Raw genomic sequence first — 20474 nt, 5'->3', positions numbered from 1 at the left:
GATTCAATTCACGACCGAATCAAGCCCTTTTGTTTAATAGTAAAACACTTTAAGCAGTTACTTTAACCAGTTCTCACTTTACACTTCAGGCAAACTTAGTCTTACCATGCTTTAAAACATAAGTTTATCTGGTTTATTTTTAGTGACCTGAATTGGCACAGATTTTCAGATCTTACTGAGCTCTGTAGATTATATCAAAAAATCTTAGGTTAGATCAATGACGGGTCATGTAAGCAGAAGTCAAAGAAGGTCCTCCTAATTTGGGCCATAGTCAGGCTGTTTTAAAAATGTTGTCTGTGTTAAGCTTATATTTGACCTACACTGTGAGGATTTTGAGAAATATTGTTCAGCTGTACTTAATAATAAACATGTTCTTTTTTTTCTAAGGCTTTTAACTGAACCATAATTTATACGCAATATACTTTATCCCCCTTTATGAACAAAAGGCACTCAGCACCAGTGTAAGAATAGATATGTCAATACTCAGGGAAATAAATCTTAAGAAAACACTGTAGCAATAAAGGAAAGAATGCATTGGTGACATTATTTATTCCTCCTAGTCACTCTATATAAAAGCATACAGTCAGCGTTTAAGTAACCTACCCATTGCGCAAATCATGCTTTCTAATTCCAAGAAACTCTTGGCTCTAATATAAAAATGATTAATGGTCTTTTTACATTCAGTCAATTTCCCGCTTTTTCATCCAGAGTCTTCTAGTTTAAAAAAAATAAAATAAATAAGAGCACCCCTCCCTTGTGGAATTTCCTTTCTCATAACCTTTTATAAAAATAAAGCACACTAAATCAATCATATTTTATTATTTTTTTGAGGATGTACACGCAGGCAGAAATTTTCATTTGGCTTTCTGAAACATCCTGCATGTTCAAATGTATAATACATATCCTAGGATACTGCATGTTTGAAAAAATGACTGTATTTTTTAAATAAGATGTGTTATTATCATGAAATTTCAGATCCAAGTACATCCAAGATTTGTCAGCTGTCCTCTGACTCTCAAAAAACATGTGGTAAACAGTCTTATAACTAGATTTGATCACAATTAGATAAGCAGTCCTCTACATGTAAGACAGAGAGACGCACAGTATACCCAGATTCTAACTCTGGAACCCTGCCTATGCTTATGTTATTATGTTGTCTGAAAGTACCATTTCATTTGATATCTTAAGTACAGTTTGGGCCTACTTTGAGGTGAAAGTCTACTTTATAGCTCTTCACAAACAAGCTTTTTTTCAGTTTCTTGGCAAACTTGATATTTTTTAAAACACAAACTGTTGACATTAAATACTTAACTTTTAGCAATTAAACTCGACACAAAGGGAGTTACAAGATATAATAAATAATTTAGAGTAGGAATTAGCCTTCTTCTGGTGGGGAGAAAGTAGTTCCTTATCAATGAACTAGTCACCAGAGGGGAAAATTAAATATTACAAATATTACAAATTCGCACCAAAAAACAGACATAGCCTGAGGTCATCACCTAAAAATATCTATATTCTTTTTGTTCTTGTTGTGATTGTGTAGGGATTCCTGTCTGATAAGTTCTTATTGCACCATCAATAATCATATTATTATTATTATTGACAAAGGCATTTAAAAATATTCTACTCTAGTTACTGGGGTCTTTTTGTAATGATATTAGTATCATTACATGTTGATACTGCCATCATAAAACTTGTAAACCTGCTGTATAGAATCTAGCATATTTATATTGTCTTTTCTTTTTAGAATTTAAAAACTATATAGATACTACATGCAACTGGGACATCTACTAATCAGTACTTCTAACAAGCTACACATTTTACCATACTCTACCTCATATAGTACAACAAAGAAACATAACTTATAATTACATTGTGGGGGGATGGGACTGAAAAACCACCAATTATTATTTTGTATTCACACAGCTATGTGCAGATGTAATCAATTAGTACTCGCTGAAAAAAAAAAAAACAACTGGCACAGCATCAGCCCGCAGTATTTAGAAACACGCCTTTTCGTTTACTTTGCACAACACTCCATGCTTTGTGGCTCTCTTACACTACACACCAGAACCCGGGGCTATACAACACATCCCCAAGTTCCATATGAGAAACTTGACATGTACAAAAAGAAAACAATGAATTTAAGAGTACTCATGCAAAACTTGAAAACCAAACAGTTGAGGCTACTTTGCTGGCACTTGTTCAAAACTAATTCAGATAAATTAAGCGTTTAATATCCTTTGATCTCCATTTTATATACTAATTATTCTTATAGCTTCTAAAGTATTAGGGGTAACATTACAAAAAGTCTTCTGTTTTGTACTTTTCTCTGCATCAGTTAACCAGATGGAAAGTTTATATATTTATCCCTCATATAATTCTATTTGGAATGCAGTTCTCTAAAGAGTCACACAAATTGTTAATAAAAAGTAAACAAAAAAGGCCCTTGCGACTAGCTTTACATGAAGGCCAGCTCACAGTTAACTACTTTAAATTTAGAGACAGATGAAATAACACTAAATATATAAAATAGTACTATAGATACATCTGTATACAAGGCATGCCATTTAATCCTAAATGAAGAGCTCTACAGTTTTTCAGCTTGACCAATTTTCACTTAAAATACTATGTAGCAGCAAGTGCAAGGGAAAAGTTATATTTCCTTAAAAAGAATAAAACATTTACAGTAGAAAAGTAGAAAAATAACTTCTCCTACCTACAACTAATGTTTTATACCACTAATGTGTTTAATGTTGATGTTCCTGTAGATTGTTTAAAAGATTGTATTCCATTCAAAGTTTGCCCTTGCACTTGTTGCTAAATAATCACTCAGCCTAAAAAACATGCTTACAATTTGCTTTTATCTTACAAACTCTGGGTACAGCTGAGATCATTCAAAAGCATAAAGACTGTCCATAAAAACAGGTTGTCTGGTGCCTCTGGCTGTAGGTGAGTGCCTCAGACAAACAGATCTGAAAACCCCAGCAGAAGCTGTTAAATTACTGCTTGCTATTCTTTAAGTATTGTTAAGAGTGCTTGTAACTTCATCTAAAATTCTGCACTTTCTGTGCCGTATCTTTTTAAGGGTAACTGTGACATAAACCTGGTCATACTATTAGACACTAGTGAAGACTGATGAACTGAAGATGCAATGGTTAATCAAAAGCTAAGTTCTCTTGGGATGGAAGACTAGACTTGCAGAGGTATTCATTAAACATAAGGCTTTCTGACCACAGCTGTTGCTGAAACTAAAGTGTGCAGGTACCAGCAATAACGTGGAAGAGCTGTCCCTTTGCATGTAACATAAACTGTGGTTTAGAGTGAAGTTGCACACTGTTTGGATAAAACATATGAAAAGAAAGAGCTGCATGCTCACCTGTTGCTGGTGTAAGAAGGCTGGGTCCCTTGAGCTTAGTCCCACGAACCTGTTTGAAGTGGGTGTGCCTGGGGCTGTGTAGGCTAGTAAAGGCATAAAACAAGAAGTCAGTTTAGAAAACACATCTACAATAAATGCTATAAAACACTGCCAACCAAATTTAAAATCGAGACAAATTATTATTTCTTTCTTGAAGACACAAACACCCAGTACTATATTTAGAATAAATATGTCATAAAAAGCATGTTGTGAACAGGGTGAAACTGGGCTCAGAATTGCAGGAGGAGTCCTTCACTTCATTTTTGTGGATCTAATGTATGATCTTTAAAAGAGCACTTATATGTAATCATTCATAAAGATGTTGGCAGACTTTGATGAAGGATTTGAGAAAGGCCTTTGAATGACATAAAAATGAAGACTTATTCATTGTTCAAATAAGCCATCATTACAAAGCCCTCTGTTTTTATTGTTTTGTATCTAATCTCTATGCATTTAAATTTATGAAGATGACTTCATGTACAGCAGTAAATGTGTTTGGAATATAAAGATTCTTGTTTTGCTTTATAACACCTGCATGAACCATGTTTTCTAAGGTGGTGTGTCTGATTTACATATATTAAAATAAATGTTTTATAAATATGTTCAATCTTGGTCAGAAAGCAATTGATCAAAGGTTTAACACCCTCAGCAGAAAGAGAGAAAAAAAAATGAAAGGACACCATCTGCCCTGTGTTATAAGGCCCTGTCAAAATGCTGCTGTTTTAAAAAAACGGTGTCCTTTAAATCACTAAAAAGATCCTCCATGCTGTTTTTTATTGGTTTTGCACCCTTTGATTTTCAATGTCTCTAAACCAGGTTTAATAATAAGATTAAATGTCTTCAGATCAAAGCGCTTCTTGTTCAACAGCTTAAAAAATAACTTTGCCGCCATACTGGCAGTTAAGAACATGTGTATGCAGTGAGCAGTTTTGTTCAGATTGACTGATGTGACATTCTGTTTGACTGCCTCAGTGACTGTCTGGGAGACTCTGGAGGAGTAAACTAGTGTTGAGAAAAGACATAGGCAGCATTTGGAAGAAATAAAAATAAAGGTGCCGAGTGTAATTATTGTACTAGGAAACAGTAATTTCAAACTGCTGTGGTTTATTGCTTACATACATACTCTATAGAACAGAAGAGAATAGTTCTAAAGAAAAATGCTCAGATGTATGTGTGATTGTACTATCCAGTACAAAGACTTAACGTCGATCAGAGTACCAGACATATTTGATTAAAGTATCCTGGAATTGGTTTGGTGATCTTTATGAGTGTCATGACATGATTTTAAGAGTAAATCATAGGAAAATAAATTAACCAAAATGATAATGAGGTATGACTAACGCATCCTTTCTGCGCAACAGGAACTCAGACATTGACAGGGCTTTATTTTGACACTTCCAAATGTCTATGGCCTTTTTGTTTCTAGGGCTAAAAGCGAATGAAGAGCAGGGCCTCTAGTACTCTATATAAGGAACAGCTGAGTTCCTGGTGGTCTGGCAGGAGTACTTACTGGCTGTGGTGGGTGAAGCTGCCTCACCTTCTGTCGATGTAGTGATGGGTTTAGTGTCTGGCATGGACAAGGTGACGGGTCGCACTGAGCCATGGTGTGGAGACGGTGCCAACACCGGGGTGAAGTGGCCTGGCACTTTCCCCACAATTTGACCACTGCTAGGCTGCAAAAAAGAAAACACAAAGGTGTTGAGAAAAAAAACAAGCAAGCATTAAAAAGTCAAACATAAATAAGTAAAAAAAAACAGCAAAATATTCCTATTCAGTACAGATCTAAATATTGCTGTCTTTAAATCAGTAAGAAAAGCCATACTGTTTTTTTGTTTTTTTTTTCAATCATATTTACATTTATTTGAGGTATCACTTATATTACCTCAGTGGTAGTATTTAGAAGCACCACTGTGCTGGATCAACTGAATAGACCCATTTTACACGTGGTGAGCGTTATATTCTGGAAATCAAAATATATTTTACTACTTGGAATGTATTAGAATATATACCAAACAAGACAGTCACTAAAATGGCATTTTCTGTGTGCACATCTGGTACAGTGTATAGACCAAATGCTACCTGGTAGCTAAATTTGAAGTGACAATAGAAAAGAAGTTCAAGAAGAAAAAAAAAAAAACATTCTCTGACATTGCTACTTTAAACAATGTTAGCCATACATTTTCAGGGATCAGATCTCAAAGAGGTCTTTAACAAGAACTGTATCCACCAGGTTTCCTAATGTGAATACAATGTTTAATTAGTCTGTAATCTGTGTTAAAGCAAGGATAAAAACATTCTGGCATCTGTCCACAAGATCGCAGACAACATGCATGTTACTTGCCAAGTCTTTCCCAGTATAAATGAATTTAATCATAAAATACTGTAACTGCTACATTGAGCTCATTTTAAAAGGACATAATTGAATTCTGTTGATTTTTTTTTTTCTAAACAGCTTTTAAATTTGAGTAAGAAAAATAACATAATATAGGATGTGGAAATGGAAACATGGAAATCGAACAAAAAATACACTTTTCATGCTTAAACGTAGTGACGTGAAAATAAATATAGGCTTACAACAGTAACATACAAGTTCCTACATCCTGCTGTCTTTAGCTACAGATAATTTACAAATGGTCGCTATTTTTAAGTCTTCACAACAAGCACAGAAAAAGACATTCACAATAAAGTAAGGCATTTAATCAAACAATGAGGAGAAGGGCTTGGATCAACACCATTACAAGTGTCGCTGACATCAATTGCATGTGTCTTGGTTTTTCTTTGGGATTTGTTTTCTCATGTCCCCCATTAGTTTTGGATAGTTAATGTGCTTGTGGGCTGTTATATTGCATACTGTTCTTTCATAGCCTCTTTTTGTAACAATTTTCAAGAAACTGCTTCAGAAAATCTGTTGTTCACCCTTCTTTGGTCCTTGCTTGCATTGGTCCAAGTCCATACCAACAGAAGCATCAATCTGTGTACTATCTTTCCACTGATGGTGTGCACGCACCAGAGAAGGTGCAGACATGAATGGACTGGTGTCCACGTAGCATTTATAAGAATACATTTTATCGGTCTGTGAGGTTGATGATTGTGATCTGGTTATGAATGTCCTCTTGCCTTGTGTGGTAATTTCTAGTTTGAAGAGAACCTTGCCTACAGTGGAAATTGGGATTTTGGCTTGCTCTGCAGATTCAATAGGATAGATTTACAACAAAATGTGAAACTTGATGACCATAACACAAGGCATAATGCCACAAAGGTCCTGAGGTCGCTACAGGTTTTTATACTAACCAGACCAGTAGTTGTTTTAGAGTACGGTAGTAATTCTGGATACTCAACACTTGGATTTCCATGGTGATTGTCAATAGGGTTGACCCAGCTGTATCTGTAAAACTAATATATTATTTGGTGCTGTTGTTACAGAAACATTTTAAACAATCCTGTAGGTGATGTTTTAGGAGTACTAGGAGGCCTAGTTTTTTTCCAAGCAGGCTCACCTTATAATAACTATCTTTTCTTTAATTAATATTATAATCTAACACAAGATTAAACTGCATATATTTTGGTATTTTTTATCAATAGGTTCATTATGTTTCAGCCAGGTTATAAGAAAAGGCATGTCTAAAGTTGCCCTTGATCCCACTTGAATTATGAAATTGTCCACAATAAAGATCTGTTTGCCCATGAGGAACAGTCTGAAGTATTTTCTAGCAGTACTAACTTCTTTGAAACAGGGGTAATGTACTGATGTAAACTAAGTAAGAATTTGCTCAGTGAATTCATGTAATTAGCTTTATTTGATTAAAATCCATTACTATTGTACACTTGAATGACTTAAACAAGTTAAAATAATTAAAAAGAAATATAGCTGAGACTGCAACAAAAGGAAACAAACAGTTAATCAATTCTAATAACATTTAGCTCAGATCTTTAGATTTGTATTTTTGTTAAAGTCAGTTCCAACTGTAAAAACTTACATTTCAATGTGGCTGGATTTTAAACAAAAGATCATGTTGCTCCAGAGACAGCCAATGTTTCTAATTTAAAAGATTTTTCATCAACTTGCACCACATATAGTTTCCATATTTAACAGCTAGCCTGTAATTTATATCTAACTACAACCTACAGAATGATTACATGGCACTTTCTTTGTGCTGTGTGGTATAAACCCTGCCTTCTGAATTACTAGTTTTGATACCACAACAATCCTGTCTTTCCCACAGCTTTTTCTAAAAAGGAACACTCACGTTTCTCCTTCCTTAGAAGACATAACCCCAGAAAGAGCAAAATATGTCAACACTGAAAATTAAAACATGCTAGTATGGGAACCACCTTGAAAATAACTATATAAAATTAGAAAGAAAAATAAATTAATACCAACAAAGTAATTGTGTTAACCCTTGATAACTTGTGTTATGTACTGAATGAATACTGTGCAATACGCTTATTACCCTGGTTGTCCTCATCTCAAAAATGTATGTTCAATCTTGTGGTCTTAAAAACCATTGAAAAAATACCTTATTTGTGGACCTTAAATAGTGGATCTGAATATCAAAGGGTTTACATTATTCAACAGGCAATATAAATACATGGAACATGTTTTTTTTAATTAACTAAATGCAGCACACAATCCAGGATGATTTTACACAAACCTTTCTGCGTCATGAATTAACCTGGTTATCATTACCATGCTTTTGTACAGCATTGATATCCTTGTTGAGACTGCAGTTTCTTTCAGCAACTGCATGAAAGTGCTAGTGAAAGCAAGGGGACCAAACCAAATTAAGAATAGAAGCCCTATCCTTATCAATCAGACACAGCTTTGACAGATGAAGGTTTTATTGACCCATCATTAGATTACGCTGCAGAATCAATCAAGGCCTTGCCTAGGTAGAGAAATACCTTACTTAGCATATGGCCTTGCTGATTAAATCTGGGACATTGCAAAGTAATTTAAAGCAGGCCCATATAAGCGATCAAGTGCAGCATTCTTCATAAGCCTGCAGGCATCTAGAGATGTCTGTTCTATTCAAATATCCTTTACAGCTGGATGAGGGTTATTTGGGGACAGACAGATCATTACACTTTGAGCGATGCCTTAAATTGTAATGATTTATGATGATTTTCTCACATACCAACATTTTACACATTAACAGCAGATATGATATCCCTTATAAAAGTTGACCATAGTAAAAACATAGCAAAGTGTAATAAAGCAATTTAAAAGCATGGTCAATTATGGGTTAGCATTTTAAAGCCCAGAACAGTATGGTAAAGCATGTAAAAAAATAAAAAAATAAATAAAACATGGCAAAAAATGGTAAACTATAGTAAAACGCACAGTATACCCATGGGAAAAACATTTGAAAACTGCAAAATTACCATTCAAAAACACTGGGAAACTTTTATAAGGGTGTGGCAGTGTGGCAGGGAAAGCCCTGCTAGTGCACGTGTGTGTGTTGGTATGGGGAATAATGGGTTGGCAGGGAGGGGGTTAACTTTCTTCCTGTCAAAACACGTGGGAATGTGGCTGGAGCTGTGAATTGAATACATGATTAAATGATTAGTTAAGGCTCCAACCACAGGTGTATAAATAGGGTGATCACTGGTGTTAGTTGAAAGGTGAAGGTGTTTCGTGTTCCTTTGCGGTCCTGTCTCATTTGTGTGTTTACGTTTCTTGAATTTTGTTGAACCCATTTATTTTGGCCACCGTGTCTTTTGTTTTGTTTCAGTGTTTGTTTAGTGTTATTTGTTATTATTATTATTAAACTGTGCATTTGTGTTTAAACTTGCACGTCTGGTCTGAATCTAGGGGCACTGTCCCACCTCTCACACCACATGTGACAGGACAGTGTCACTGGCAAGCTGCTTCCACCAAGAAGTGAGACTCAGACACAGAAGCTGCAGGTTAAGCGCTAACACACACTTTAATAATAATAACAACTAATAACACTAAACAAACACAGAAATAAAACAAAAGGCACGATGGCCAAAATAAACAGGTTTAACAAAGCTCATGAAACATTTAACGTTTAACCCCCTCCCTGCCAACCCAATATTCCCCAACACACACACGGGTGCACCCGCAGGGCTTTCCCTGCCACAAAGGGATGCAGCTACTTCATCTCAATATTACAAGGTGATGTCAGTGCCCAAATTAGAGGTTTGTCCCTGTTCCTTACCTGGCTGGTTTGTGGGTTGGATGGGTCATAAGATGGTACATAATTCTTCAGAGTATCCTGAGGGTTCAGGTGTGGCGGGTATCGAATTGTGGGGTGAGAGAAGTAGGTGGTCGGGGCAGGAGGGAGAATAGAAGGTGCTGAAAACTGCAACGGTGAAGGCGGAGGTGGGCTTCTTGTTGAGATAACTAGAAGGAATTAAAAAAAGAAAGTTTGCTGCTGTTGATCATTAAACACCTTGCACATTTAAGTAGTGCTGTAACAGAATAAAGACGTAATAGGAAATAAATAAATGGGCAAACATAAATATTACTTTACTGGCCTTCAGTTTTGAGTAATCTTTCCTAGACCTGTACACAGAACTTAAGAGTAATGGGTGATACTATCAACCAGTATACTGGAACGTGATTGGTAACAGTGGTACTTTTATTATACAGTCCAATTTAATCAAAATAAATATTGTGTCTTTGGTAAGGGTAGCAAATGATGCATATGGATGGAGGGTGGGGGCGGGGTGTTGAGACAATGTAACAATTAAAGTGATCTGCTGATCTCAAAACAGTGTGCCGCAAGCCAAGATGGTCAATATATGTACTGAAAGCCGGAATCCCACACTGTTCACCACTGTTGCATTTTCGGTCAATGCCTACCACTGTGTCCGACTCCTGTGATTCCTGGGTGATGGTGCTGAGGGAAAGTGCTCAATCTTAAGGAGGAATCCTGGGGGGATGTGGGGCTAAACAATGGCTTCTCTGGCTTCTTCATTGAGGGAGAAGACATATCTGCTAGAGAAACAAAATACAAGAACTTCAGCATAATGTCTATTTTTTTCTTTCTTTTTTTTTAGTCTGGGTTAATTACACTGTGTAACAATTTATTTTTTTTTTTGTTCCTGGGTAGTAAGTGTTATTTCCTAATTGCTTATGCCTCAAAAGTATAGAACATGGCTATTATTCCCCACAAACTTTGCTTTTGTGACCAGGACAGTGATATTTCAAAATATCACTATTTTATAATTGTAAATCTCGAAAAACTACTCACTTCTAAATCTTCTGTAGTCATCTTTGTATTACTTTAGTATAAATACATGTTAATTTGGATTCATATGTTGTTTTTTTCTGACTTTATGTGAACGAAAAGACACACATTTGCCCATTTTCCCATTGGAAATAGTGATATTTTGAAATATCACTGTCCTGGTCACAAAAGCAAAGTTTGTGGGGAATAATAGCCATTTTCTATACTTTTGAGGCATAAGCAATTAGGAAATAACACTTACTACCCAGGAACAAAAATTGTGTTACATAATGTTATTTATCAATATTTTAACCACCGAACCAGAAACACTGGGAATTGATTTTGGAATTCACCAATGCTAACATTTTTGAATCAAACTGCTTAGAGACCATGCCTAATCTGATTGCTTTTTATTAAGCTCATGCATAACTGTTTGCGCAACTTTACTAGGAAGCAGACGTATTAATCATGCTAGTTCAACATCTTCATAATTCATAATTACCAGTACTACCTAAAAAACAAATGATATGCACTATTTGTATTATAAAATGTAGTTTTGGTTTACCCAAGGTCAAGTGATGATCCCAAGATAACTTGTATAACTGGATGTCGAACACTTATTGCAACATACACGCAGGTGGTGACTTGCTTAGAACAGAACTGCCTCGATGATTTAAAACAAGAACAAGTCACAGATCGCCCATCAGTTCTGGGAGCTGCTAATTGAGATTTAACAAATCATTCAATGATGCTAGTGCAGTACCCGTCATTTTTATTTTCCCTCTATATACGATCAGATCATTTTTGTTACATAATTTTCAATGTTATCGACAGACAACAACAGATATAATGTCGTTTTTGTAAAAGTTGTAATTTAGTCGTCCATTTATGTAGTGCTCATCATTACTGGATACGTTCAGTAAGGAATCGTAAATGGAAGTCACAAGGCTTTGTGCTAATATATATATATATATATATATATATATATATATATATATATATATAGGGGACAATTGGTCAAAGAAATGTGCTAGTAACTAACAAAAATTAATGTCAAAAATTGGTAGATTTGAAACACTGGAAAACCATAATTTCCATACTTAGTGAAATGTCTCAAGAAAAAAAAATTAAAAACATACACTAATGTCTTGGGAGGCTGTGGTTTACAAAAACATTTACATAAAGTAGAGCTCTCTAAAAGGGCTAAGACGGAATTCAAATTTTTTTTGGCGTAATCAGTTGTTTTGTCAAGAAAACTGGCTTAAGTAAAAACCTCATCATTTCATTGCTTTTCTTTGCTGCAGGAGGTTGGGAAAGTTCCCTCTGTGGGTCTCTAAGGTTCCTGCTCTTTTCGAAAATCAAGTTCTATACCCTGTGTGGGCCTCTATGAACAAAGTTGGCTAAACACACTTGATTCAAATGTTCTTAAAGCAAAACTATGTTTTTTTTTGGCAAAACTGTGTTCTTATTGGTAGATTTTACTAGTTCAAAGGAATTTAGCTTTTGAAAACTGTTTTTGCTATATCCAGTGTTTGACAAGGTTTTGGAAAAGAAGCATTCCATCCTCCTGCAACACCCTTTAGCTTCAAAAAGAAAAATAAATATTAGTTTAAAAATGATTAAGTGTTTAGGATAACGGGATAATGTATTAAAACATGCAACAGTTGTGATGTTTTTTTTTGTTTTTTTGTTTTTTTTAACAGAACATATAAAAATATAGATTAGTTTATGTTTGTAAAACACATTGGAATGCTGTTTCTAAAGAATTATTTTCTGAAAGCCAAATCCAGTAAAATACAATTAGAAAATTTTATCAAATGGACAAACCTGATAATGAAAGTGTTTCATTTAAAACGAAAAATAAACAAAGTTTGTTTGCTGTGAATGCTATCATATTCATGAAAACGTTAAAGATTTTTGAAAACTGATATTTTCTTTATTGCAAACAGAGGTTGGTTATCATAACGTTTAACTGTAAGCTTTGTATTCCAGTGCCAAAATGTGAATACTGGGAAGGTTACTGGTTGCTTTAAAAACAGAGGGACTTTTAAAAAAAGGAAACCATTATATAAAAAGCCTGTTCTTTGGCTAAAGTGGTTCTATAAATATTACTACAGTTTCAAATAATTGTTTAAGTGCATTTTTCTTCAAAGGTGCACTGTATTTTTTGCCTTAAAGGAGATGAATGGTAAAGAAATGTTGGCAGTGCTCATGGCTCACTGCTATTTTCTCATATGGATTTCATTTTAAAAATACATTTCTCATGCACTCCTGCATTTTGTAAAAGCAACAATATGTGCATATTACAGTACGAAAAAGAAACAGCGGAATAAAATGTGCATGTGCTTCTTTCCAGAATGTTGTGTCGCTATCTGAATGGCTGTGAATGTATTACTGCCTGCCCAAGGCAACAGTTCCGCTATTACAACTAGAAATCATTGGAAGACATACCCGGAAACATGCTTCAGTCAGCCCATGATTAAAACTGTTGTAGATTTCAGCATAACCATAGGAAACATTAATGAGACATGCGTTACAGCAATCTCCCCATCTAAGTACCACCCCCCTGCCCTCCCTGGATAAATGTCACATGACCCACCAACTGGCTAGCCACCTGTTAGACAGACTTCAGTGAAATCTACTCACATAGGACAAGTTCAAACATCAACCTTAACACCTGTTTGTCTCACACACCTGTTTATTCTTTCCCAATTATGCATGTTGTTCTGTTATACTCTTTAGAAGGTTTCTGGAACAGTTCGTTATAACAACATGTTTATGATATCTAACTAATTGCTTAATCACAGAAGACAACATCAACTACAACCAGCTGCTTACTGTATTACATGTGCACTACTTAGTGCAGTGTTAGGTTGAAAACTCCTCTAACTTATTTCTGACCAAATTTTACTCATTATTACATCATGTATAACTTGTGACTTGAGGATTATAAACCACACCTTGGTGTGCAACTCAGATCATAAACCCACTGGGCAACCAAGTTTTTATCAATTACTAGAAATGTAATTAGATTCAGTGTAATTACAAAACATATATATATATATATATATATATATATATATATATATATATATATATATATATATATATATATATATATATATATATATATATATATATATATATACACACACACACACACACACACACACACACACACATATATATATAAACTAGTTTTTTCTGAATTCCACAATAAATTATATGCTGAACCAAAATCAGGCATTCGGCATTATGGGGTATGTTTACAAATATCACATGTGTGTGTGCCAAAAGTATGCCCATCTTTTTTTTGCCTGTTTGTATTCAGTTTGGATATAGGTACACGGTTACCTTTCAGACTAACTGTATACAGTATAAGCAAACGTGACCCAAGCTATTTTTCACCTCCCAACTACCATGGTCTAGTCATACCCAAAATATTTAGTTGTGCCTGGTATAAACAAAATAAAAACAAACCACCCAGTCTGCTTAAATTGCCCTCCTTCCTCAGGTTATATTTCTATTTATCTTACAAACATACAGCATATCAGCGTTATTTAAACTTTTAATTTTCTCCTTGTGTGAAATCATAGTACTGACAATCTTACAGAGACTTCTGACAGTGTGGATAAATATTCCTACATTTAATAGCAATATTAACAAAACATGGATGCTGTACCATAAGCATAAGATAATAACTGTAAAACAAAAAGCAACAAGTTAGCATAAACAAAGATAACACTTAAATCTAGTATATTTAAAATCTCAGGATTATTTAACTACTTGTTTATTCATTACGGTTTTCCACACAGTATTTGCAGTCCTTCTGGTGCTGTACTTAGGCAGGTAGTGATTATAATTAATGAGGCATTTCAGCACTTACTAACATATTTTTGAGGAATGTCTTGAGAAATTACCATACGTATGAACCAGCTTTGGACAGTCCTTATATACAGTCTCTATATTAGTCCAAAACAAAAATGGAAAAACCCTGTTTACTTGTTCATATTCAAATGTGTTAAAGAAAAATAAAGCGCTCTATACAAAAGTAAATAAATACTTTTTACTACTTGTTCAAAACATTATTTAAGCTGATTTGCATGTTGAGGTTAAACATTTCTAGTGTCCTCACAACCACTGCAACATACACAATATAAACAAAGACAGCAAGGTGAAGTGTGGTAAAACAAAAAAGACTGATGAAACAGAAATGAGCCACGCCAGCTGCTAAGAGATGAGTTTAAATAAAACGTTTATTAGTATGAACGTTTCTAAAACAGTAAGCAAGATTAATGACAGCACTCTTTTTTAGTTCAGATACTGTGTTTAAAGTTCCAAGGCTGTATCAGTACAAAGGTTATTACAGTGCTTAGCATTTCAAGTTAATATATTGAAAAAGTAAACGCTGGCTTAGCAGCAGTCCCTTTTAATCCATCATGCCTCTAAGACATAAGTAAACAAGCATGACTGTTTACATGGACTTTGCTAACAGAGGGACTTCAGATCACAAATTAAGTCTTATTCCTGTCAAATGTAAGTCATAAATCGCATAGAAATCAACAAATACCACAGGACCAATTTGATCTGCTAGTCTCATAGTGCTTGAGGTAGTCTTTTAAAAGGTACTTATGTTTCCAGCAGTGTGGGCCAGTGGTAAACGAGGAGATTCAACCCAAGACAGTGACTTTGGGGCTGATGTAAGTACAGGCGTAGTGCAAACAATTGCGGCCGCACAATCCAAATTGCCTAGTGTCCAGGCAATTGTTTTGCACTGCGGCCTATGCAAACTTAAGAGCAATGCAAATTACTCAACACACACAAATAATGAGTGAGTGAGCTGCAATCGTGATAATGAGGGTCACAATGAGCACCGCCTGTGCATCGGGCTATTTAGAGGCTGCACTTACAACCTAGAGGTGAGGTGAGTTAGGAGTACAGAGAGCAGTAGGCGCTGTATGAGATTTCTGGAGCACGATAATTAAACCAAGCAAAAAAATATGTCAGAGGAAGGGCAGAAAAATCCTTTTGGCACACGCAAAAGAAAATAAAAGTTTTTGGAGGAGGAGCTGAGAGTCCTTACATGCAGAACTGAGCATGAAATTGAGTTATTTGGAAAAGACTATCAGTTAAGCTACCAAAGAGGCCATATGGTCCTCTATAGTGGAGAATGTCACTTCTGTCGGTGTTACCAGGAAGACAATCAGCCAGGCGATGAAAAGGTGAAATTCAGCTATAGGCCTTACCTCCGGCATCCCAAACAAAGTGACCCTAGGTTTGAATATGTTTTCAGTTTTAACTACAGCTATTTTTCATCCCAGGTGGATCATTGCAGCATTTTGAATATATATCATATTAAAACGGGAAACAGTTCAGGGCTGTAAAATATTACCTAATAAGGCAGCCTGAAGGTAAACAGGTTGTACAATATGAAAATATTTAGTCACACTTGGATATGAAAGCTAATTATGTGCAGTATGATCAAATATTATATTAGGTATTATTTGGAAAACCTGCATGGTCACACTGTAAGACTAATTATATTTGTATATATTGTAAATAAACACTTGTTTCTGTCTGCCTCAAGAGCACGCATGCACGCACACACACACACACACACACACACACACACACACACACACACACCTGCTGAGGGAGGTCCTCAGTTTCTTTCATTTCCCAGCATACATGTGTTTTTTTGTTTGTTAACAACATTTTTTGGCAGTAAAAAATAACTAACTCATAGCTATATAATAAAAAATAAGTCTGTCTTTTGGATTATAAAGTGATTTTGTGAAAATTTAGAAAAATGAGGCTACTTGGCTAACACTAAGGCTAACATTACTTGAACTTACAAAGGAAACAGAAGACATATTTAGTGCATCCATGAGACCTGTCCACAATTCTAGTAGCTGATACCTAGCACAAATCCAGCAATGCGCTAATTTTCTGCACTGGTTTTTGATGTATAAATCTCACCTTGATCTCTTTCATGCCATGTCCTGCTGCCACTTGCTGGTGAACTGGGAGAAGAGTAAAAGTCTCCAGATGGGCTTGTCTCCATGTTGTCCTCTATGGGGATCGTCTTAGGCCGTTTGCTGTTGAGATGACCAGAAAACAGCTAGTTAATTAATTTTATTCATTAATATTATAATTTGAATATGTGCATAAATAAACAACAAACCAGTCCCTGTGTTTGCAAGCTAATCTGGCCTGAACAGAGCAAAATGACTGGGAGATAGCAATATCTCACTGGAAATAATATTTAGCCTACTAACTTAGGTAAATAACGTCTTATACAAATGACTAAAATTCGTAATATTGTGAATATTTTGCATGAGAAAATGTATTCCGCATTAGCATAATGAGACAGAGATAAAATAGAATTGGATTTTATTTCCAAATTAAAACATTGTAAGTAAGAAGAGAGTCTGAAATACAAAACAGGTTTAATGTTGAAAATAGTTTTAATGTGTTTAAGTACAAACATTACATCAGTGCTTAGTAAATCAAGCCCTATATGCCTTAAACACAGAGCTGAGACATATATTTGCATTAGACTCCTACCGCCAGTAGTTAAACTAACTCACCTGCCGGGCGGAGAGGACAGTGATCTGTGAAGGCCTACACCCGAGTTCAAGTCGTGGTAGTATGGCTGACTCTGGAGCTCACCAACTGAGAAATTCACCCCACTTCCCTGGGTGATGGGCACTGTAAAAATAAATAAAAAATAAAAAAATAAAAAAAACATTGTAATTTAATTTGCATCGGTCTGTTTCATGAAAAAGTAACTATACTTGTTCATAAGGGTTTTGATTACTGTTTTATAATGAGCCAACAAGCAGTATTTTTCAAATAGATGATAGCTTTGACAAATGGAACAACTTGAATCAAAAGTGTTTATAGTTATTGATCAGCTGGTTATCACAGGTGTATACTGTAAGCAAAGAAATAATAATCTAGAGATTAGTCAATCTTAAAACCTGCACAAAAACTATCACAGTATCTTGAGAAAAAATAACTTAAAAATATGTCAGGATCAGACCAAATAACTCATATTTTCCTAATGCCTACAAACTGGATATACACTATATGTATAGAAGTTCCGGCTATAGAAATCAGTAAAAATGTGAGGCAGAGGAAATCATTTTGTATAGGAAGTTGCCCCAGTTGTTTTGCGTCCGGTTAAGGAGGTGTATTATTGAAAAGTTGTTTTGTAAACAGCATTAGAGATCTTAACTACAGGAGTGTGCACTGCTGAGTCTTTCAACAACTTCAAAAACAAAGAAAGTATTATTCACATGTTTTAAGGAACTGCTGTTAAAACAATCTGTAAACACAAGAGAATGTGAAAGTCTGACTTTCCTGTTCAGATAATGTTATTAAAGCCCTTAATGAGTGATATCTTATAAAAGAGGTGTTTTTTGGTGAAAGTGTTGAAAGTTTAACCACAGTAGCATCTGTTGTGCCTTGATGTTTACCACTATTATTAAACAAAAACAGAATTAATCTGCTGTAGCAAAGAAGTGGCAACTGGGAATAACACTCATGCAATTAAACCTGCTACACAGCAAACACAGTAGAGCAACCTGTGGGCTTCAGGCGTTATGTCTGTAATGAATATCAGTATATCATATTCAACATTTTAGTTTGTCATGTTTAGTTTATTCACTTTGTGACCTCAGAGCCAGCAAAAGTACATAAACATTAACAATCAAACAATGAGAAGTACCGGTACTATAAAAAAACATTGGGTACCAGTCTGTTAAAATATAATGCAGTGTTAGAATTAAAGCATATAAACCCTTATATATAGTAATGTGCAATAAAGAATATCAAAAACATGGTAAAGCATAGGTAAGCGTTGTAAAACCCAGAGGTATGGTACTAAATTAGAAAGCATGGCAACCATGGTAAACTATGATAAACGAATTGTATAACCATGGGAAAAGCAAAGTTTTTTTTTTCTTTTTAATTACTTCAATATTAACTTTTATGAGGGTTGACAAATCAGGAAAATGAAACCAGAAAGTGATGCAATTCCTAAGGAATAAGCTCAACTTTTAGTTAATGGAAAACACTCTTAAAATCCCCCATGTGGCTTTGTCCTGTATTTTCTTTGAGAGAAATGTTTTAAAAGTAGTTATGTCTCTACAACTTGAATGGCATACAGTATGAAAAGCCATGGGACATTGTGGATAACATGTTCCTAATGAGAGAGACCACTTTCCAATCCCAATTAACATGCATAACTGCACAAATACCCCAACAGGATACTTGACACTTGACAAAAATATCTTTCTATTGTATCATTCTGCCTATATACCACAGAGTGAATGCCTTGTTATACCAACAAAACATAATTCATCCTTTACTGATTAGTGACCCTTTAAACATTGATCCTATATCAGTGATAGTACTGAGACATTGTGTCAAACAAATAAAATAAGCATAGCATTATGCTAAAATTGTTATTTCTAATAAAATAAACAGCAAAAAAATACTGTAGTTTAAATGTGTTTTTGTTTTAATATGCAGTCTTCATTGGTTGAAATAAAACAAGAACTATGCAACAGCACTTAAAAGTGATAGAGTTTAACTATATTTACTGAAATCTAATTATTTTCTTCAGTGTTTTAAATATTTAACAACATGTTCACCAATTAAATATGCAAAATCTTTGGCTGTGCATTGTTTAAAGCAGCGGCACACTGGGAACGTTTAAGCAAGGACCACTGCAAACCCTTAAGTAACAGATTTCAAGAAACTGTTGGTTTGGACATGTATCAGAGTAAGTCATGAACATGGTGTGGCACCAACGTGGGGTCTATTTTAAGGATCTAAACAGTGGCAGATGTACATGCCACTGCCCTTTTCTTAAATCCTGCAATGTATTCCACCAGGGGTGATTTATTAACCCCCCTTATTACCATCACTAAATACAATAAATACAAGACAAGGCAAGCAGTATTCAAATCTGCCACTGTTTAGACCAATAATAAAGACCCTGATTAATTCTAATCAAGCTCTTGGAGTGTGAAAGAAAAATGCTTTACTTACTTCTGGAAACTCGCACCAGCTCTGAAACACTGAAGACTCCTGATTTTATAAAACTGTCCTCAAGGTAAACTGAAAGAAAAAGAGTAAAAGAAAGAAAAATCAAGCTACTTCTAAAAGACCAAACATTCCTGTTTTATTTCCTTCTTTACTTCTGCACAGTATATGGTTATGTTTTTTTTTTTTTTTTTTTTTTTTTTTATATAAATTACAAAGGATACTAGTTTTGTGTATTATAAAATCATGTGCTTTATATTCTGACAAGGACAGAATACAGTACTAACAATATACTGTAATTATAACAGTTACTTATACATATGCTTATGATAAACTGAGCAATTCTGAAATGGGTTTTAATAGTTGGCAAACCAGTGTTTTTATACAGATATTTATCAGCTGAATGGCATTAACACTTTGCTAACATTCACTTTGTTTCACGTCTCACTAAGATCCAAAGAACACGGCATGCAGTGTAAACAAGTATAACTATGATCTGACTCAGTCTGGGCTTTCAAGTGTAATCTGTCCTGTCTGCTTTGCTTGGCAGGAATATTCACAGACCTGCTCAAGTGGTACAACTAAATTACATTTTGATTATTTTTATATTCGACACAGAAAAAAATAAAACATTTGTTCAGGAAGAGACAAGGCATCAAATAATTCGTAATAACTACAAGGTCAGTTGCTTGATAAACTATTTGACATTAGCTTTTTCTCAAAATGGCACACTCAGTGTTGTTTTACATTGAAATCGTTCCCAGAAATATATACATTTCTAAGCCCAGAATGTTCATGGTAAGACT

General features: G+C 34.8%; 1 protein-coding gene across 14 annotated transcripts in view; it reads right to left on the bottom strand.

The window, feature by feature from the left end:
* The window catches only part of LOC121295772 (nuclear factor 1 B-type-like), a 137564-nt gene that overhangs the window by 18451 nt on the left and 98639 nt on the right, over positions 1-20474 (bottom strand). For 6 of the 14 annotated variants that reach the window (XM_041220803.1, XM_041220899.1, XM_041220839.1 and 3 more), the window contains 7 exons: positions 19675-19743; positions 17205-17325; positions 16594-16712; positions 10248-10382; positions 9601-9785; positions 4929-5091; positions 3380-3462 (listed from right to left, as the gene is read on the bottom strand). In XM_041220803.1, coding sequence (XP_041076737.1) covers positions 3380-3462; positions 4929-5091; positions 9601-9785; positions 10248-10382; positions 16594-16712; positions 17205-17325; positions 19675-19743 — 875 coding nt within the window. The remainder of the gene's footprint in view (positions 1-3379; positions 3463-4928; positions 5092-9600; positions 9786-10247; positions 10383-16593; positions 16713-17204; positions 17326-19674; positions 19744-20474) is intronic. The other 8 variants (XM_041220811.1, XM_041220916.1, XM_041220855.1 and 5 more) reach the window with 3 other exon arrangements.

The sequence above is a fragment of the Polyodon spathula genome, chromosome 2 (genome assembly GCF_017654505.1).
Source record: "Polyodon spathula isolate WHYD16114869_AA chromosome 2, ASM1765450v1, whole genome shotgun sequence".
Classification (NCBI taxonomy): domain Eukaryota; kingdom Metazoa; phylum Chordata; class Actinopteri; order Acipenseriformes; family Polyodontidae; genus Polyodon; species Polyodon spathula.
Note: the sequence above shows the minus strand (reverse complement) of the source record. Positions and strands in the feature narration are given on the sequence as shown.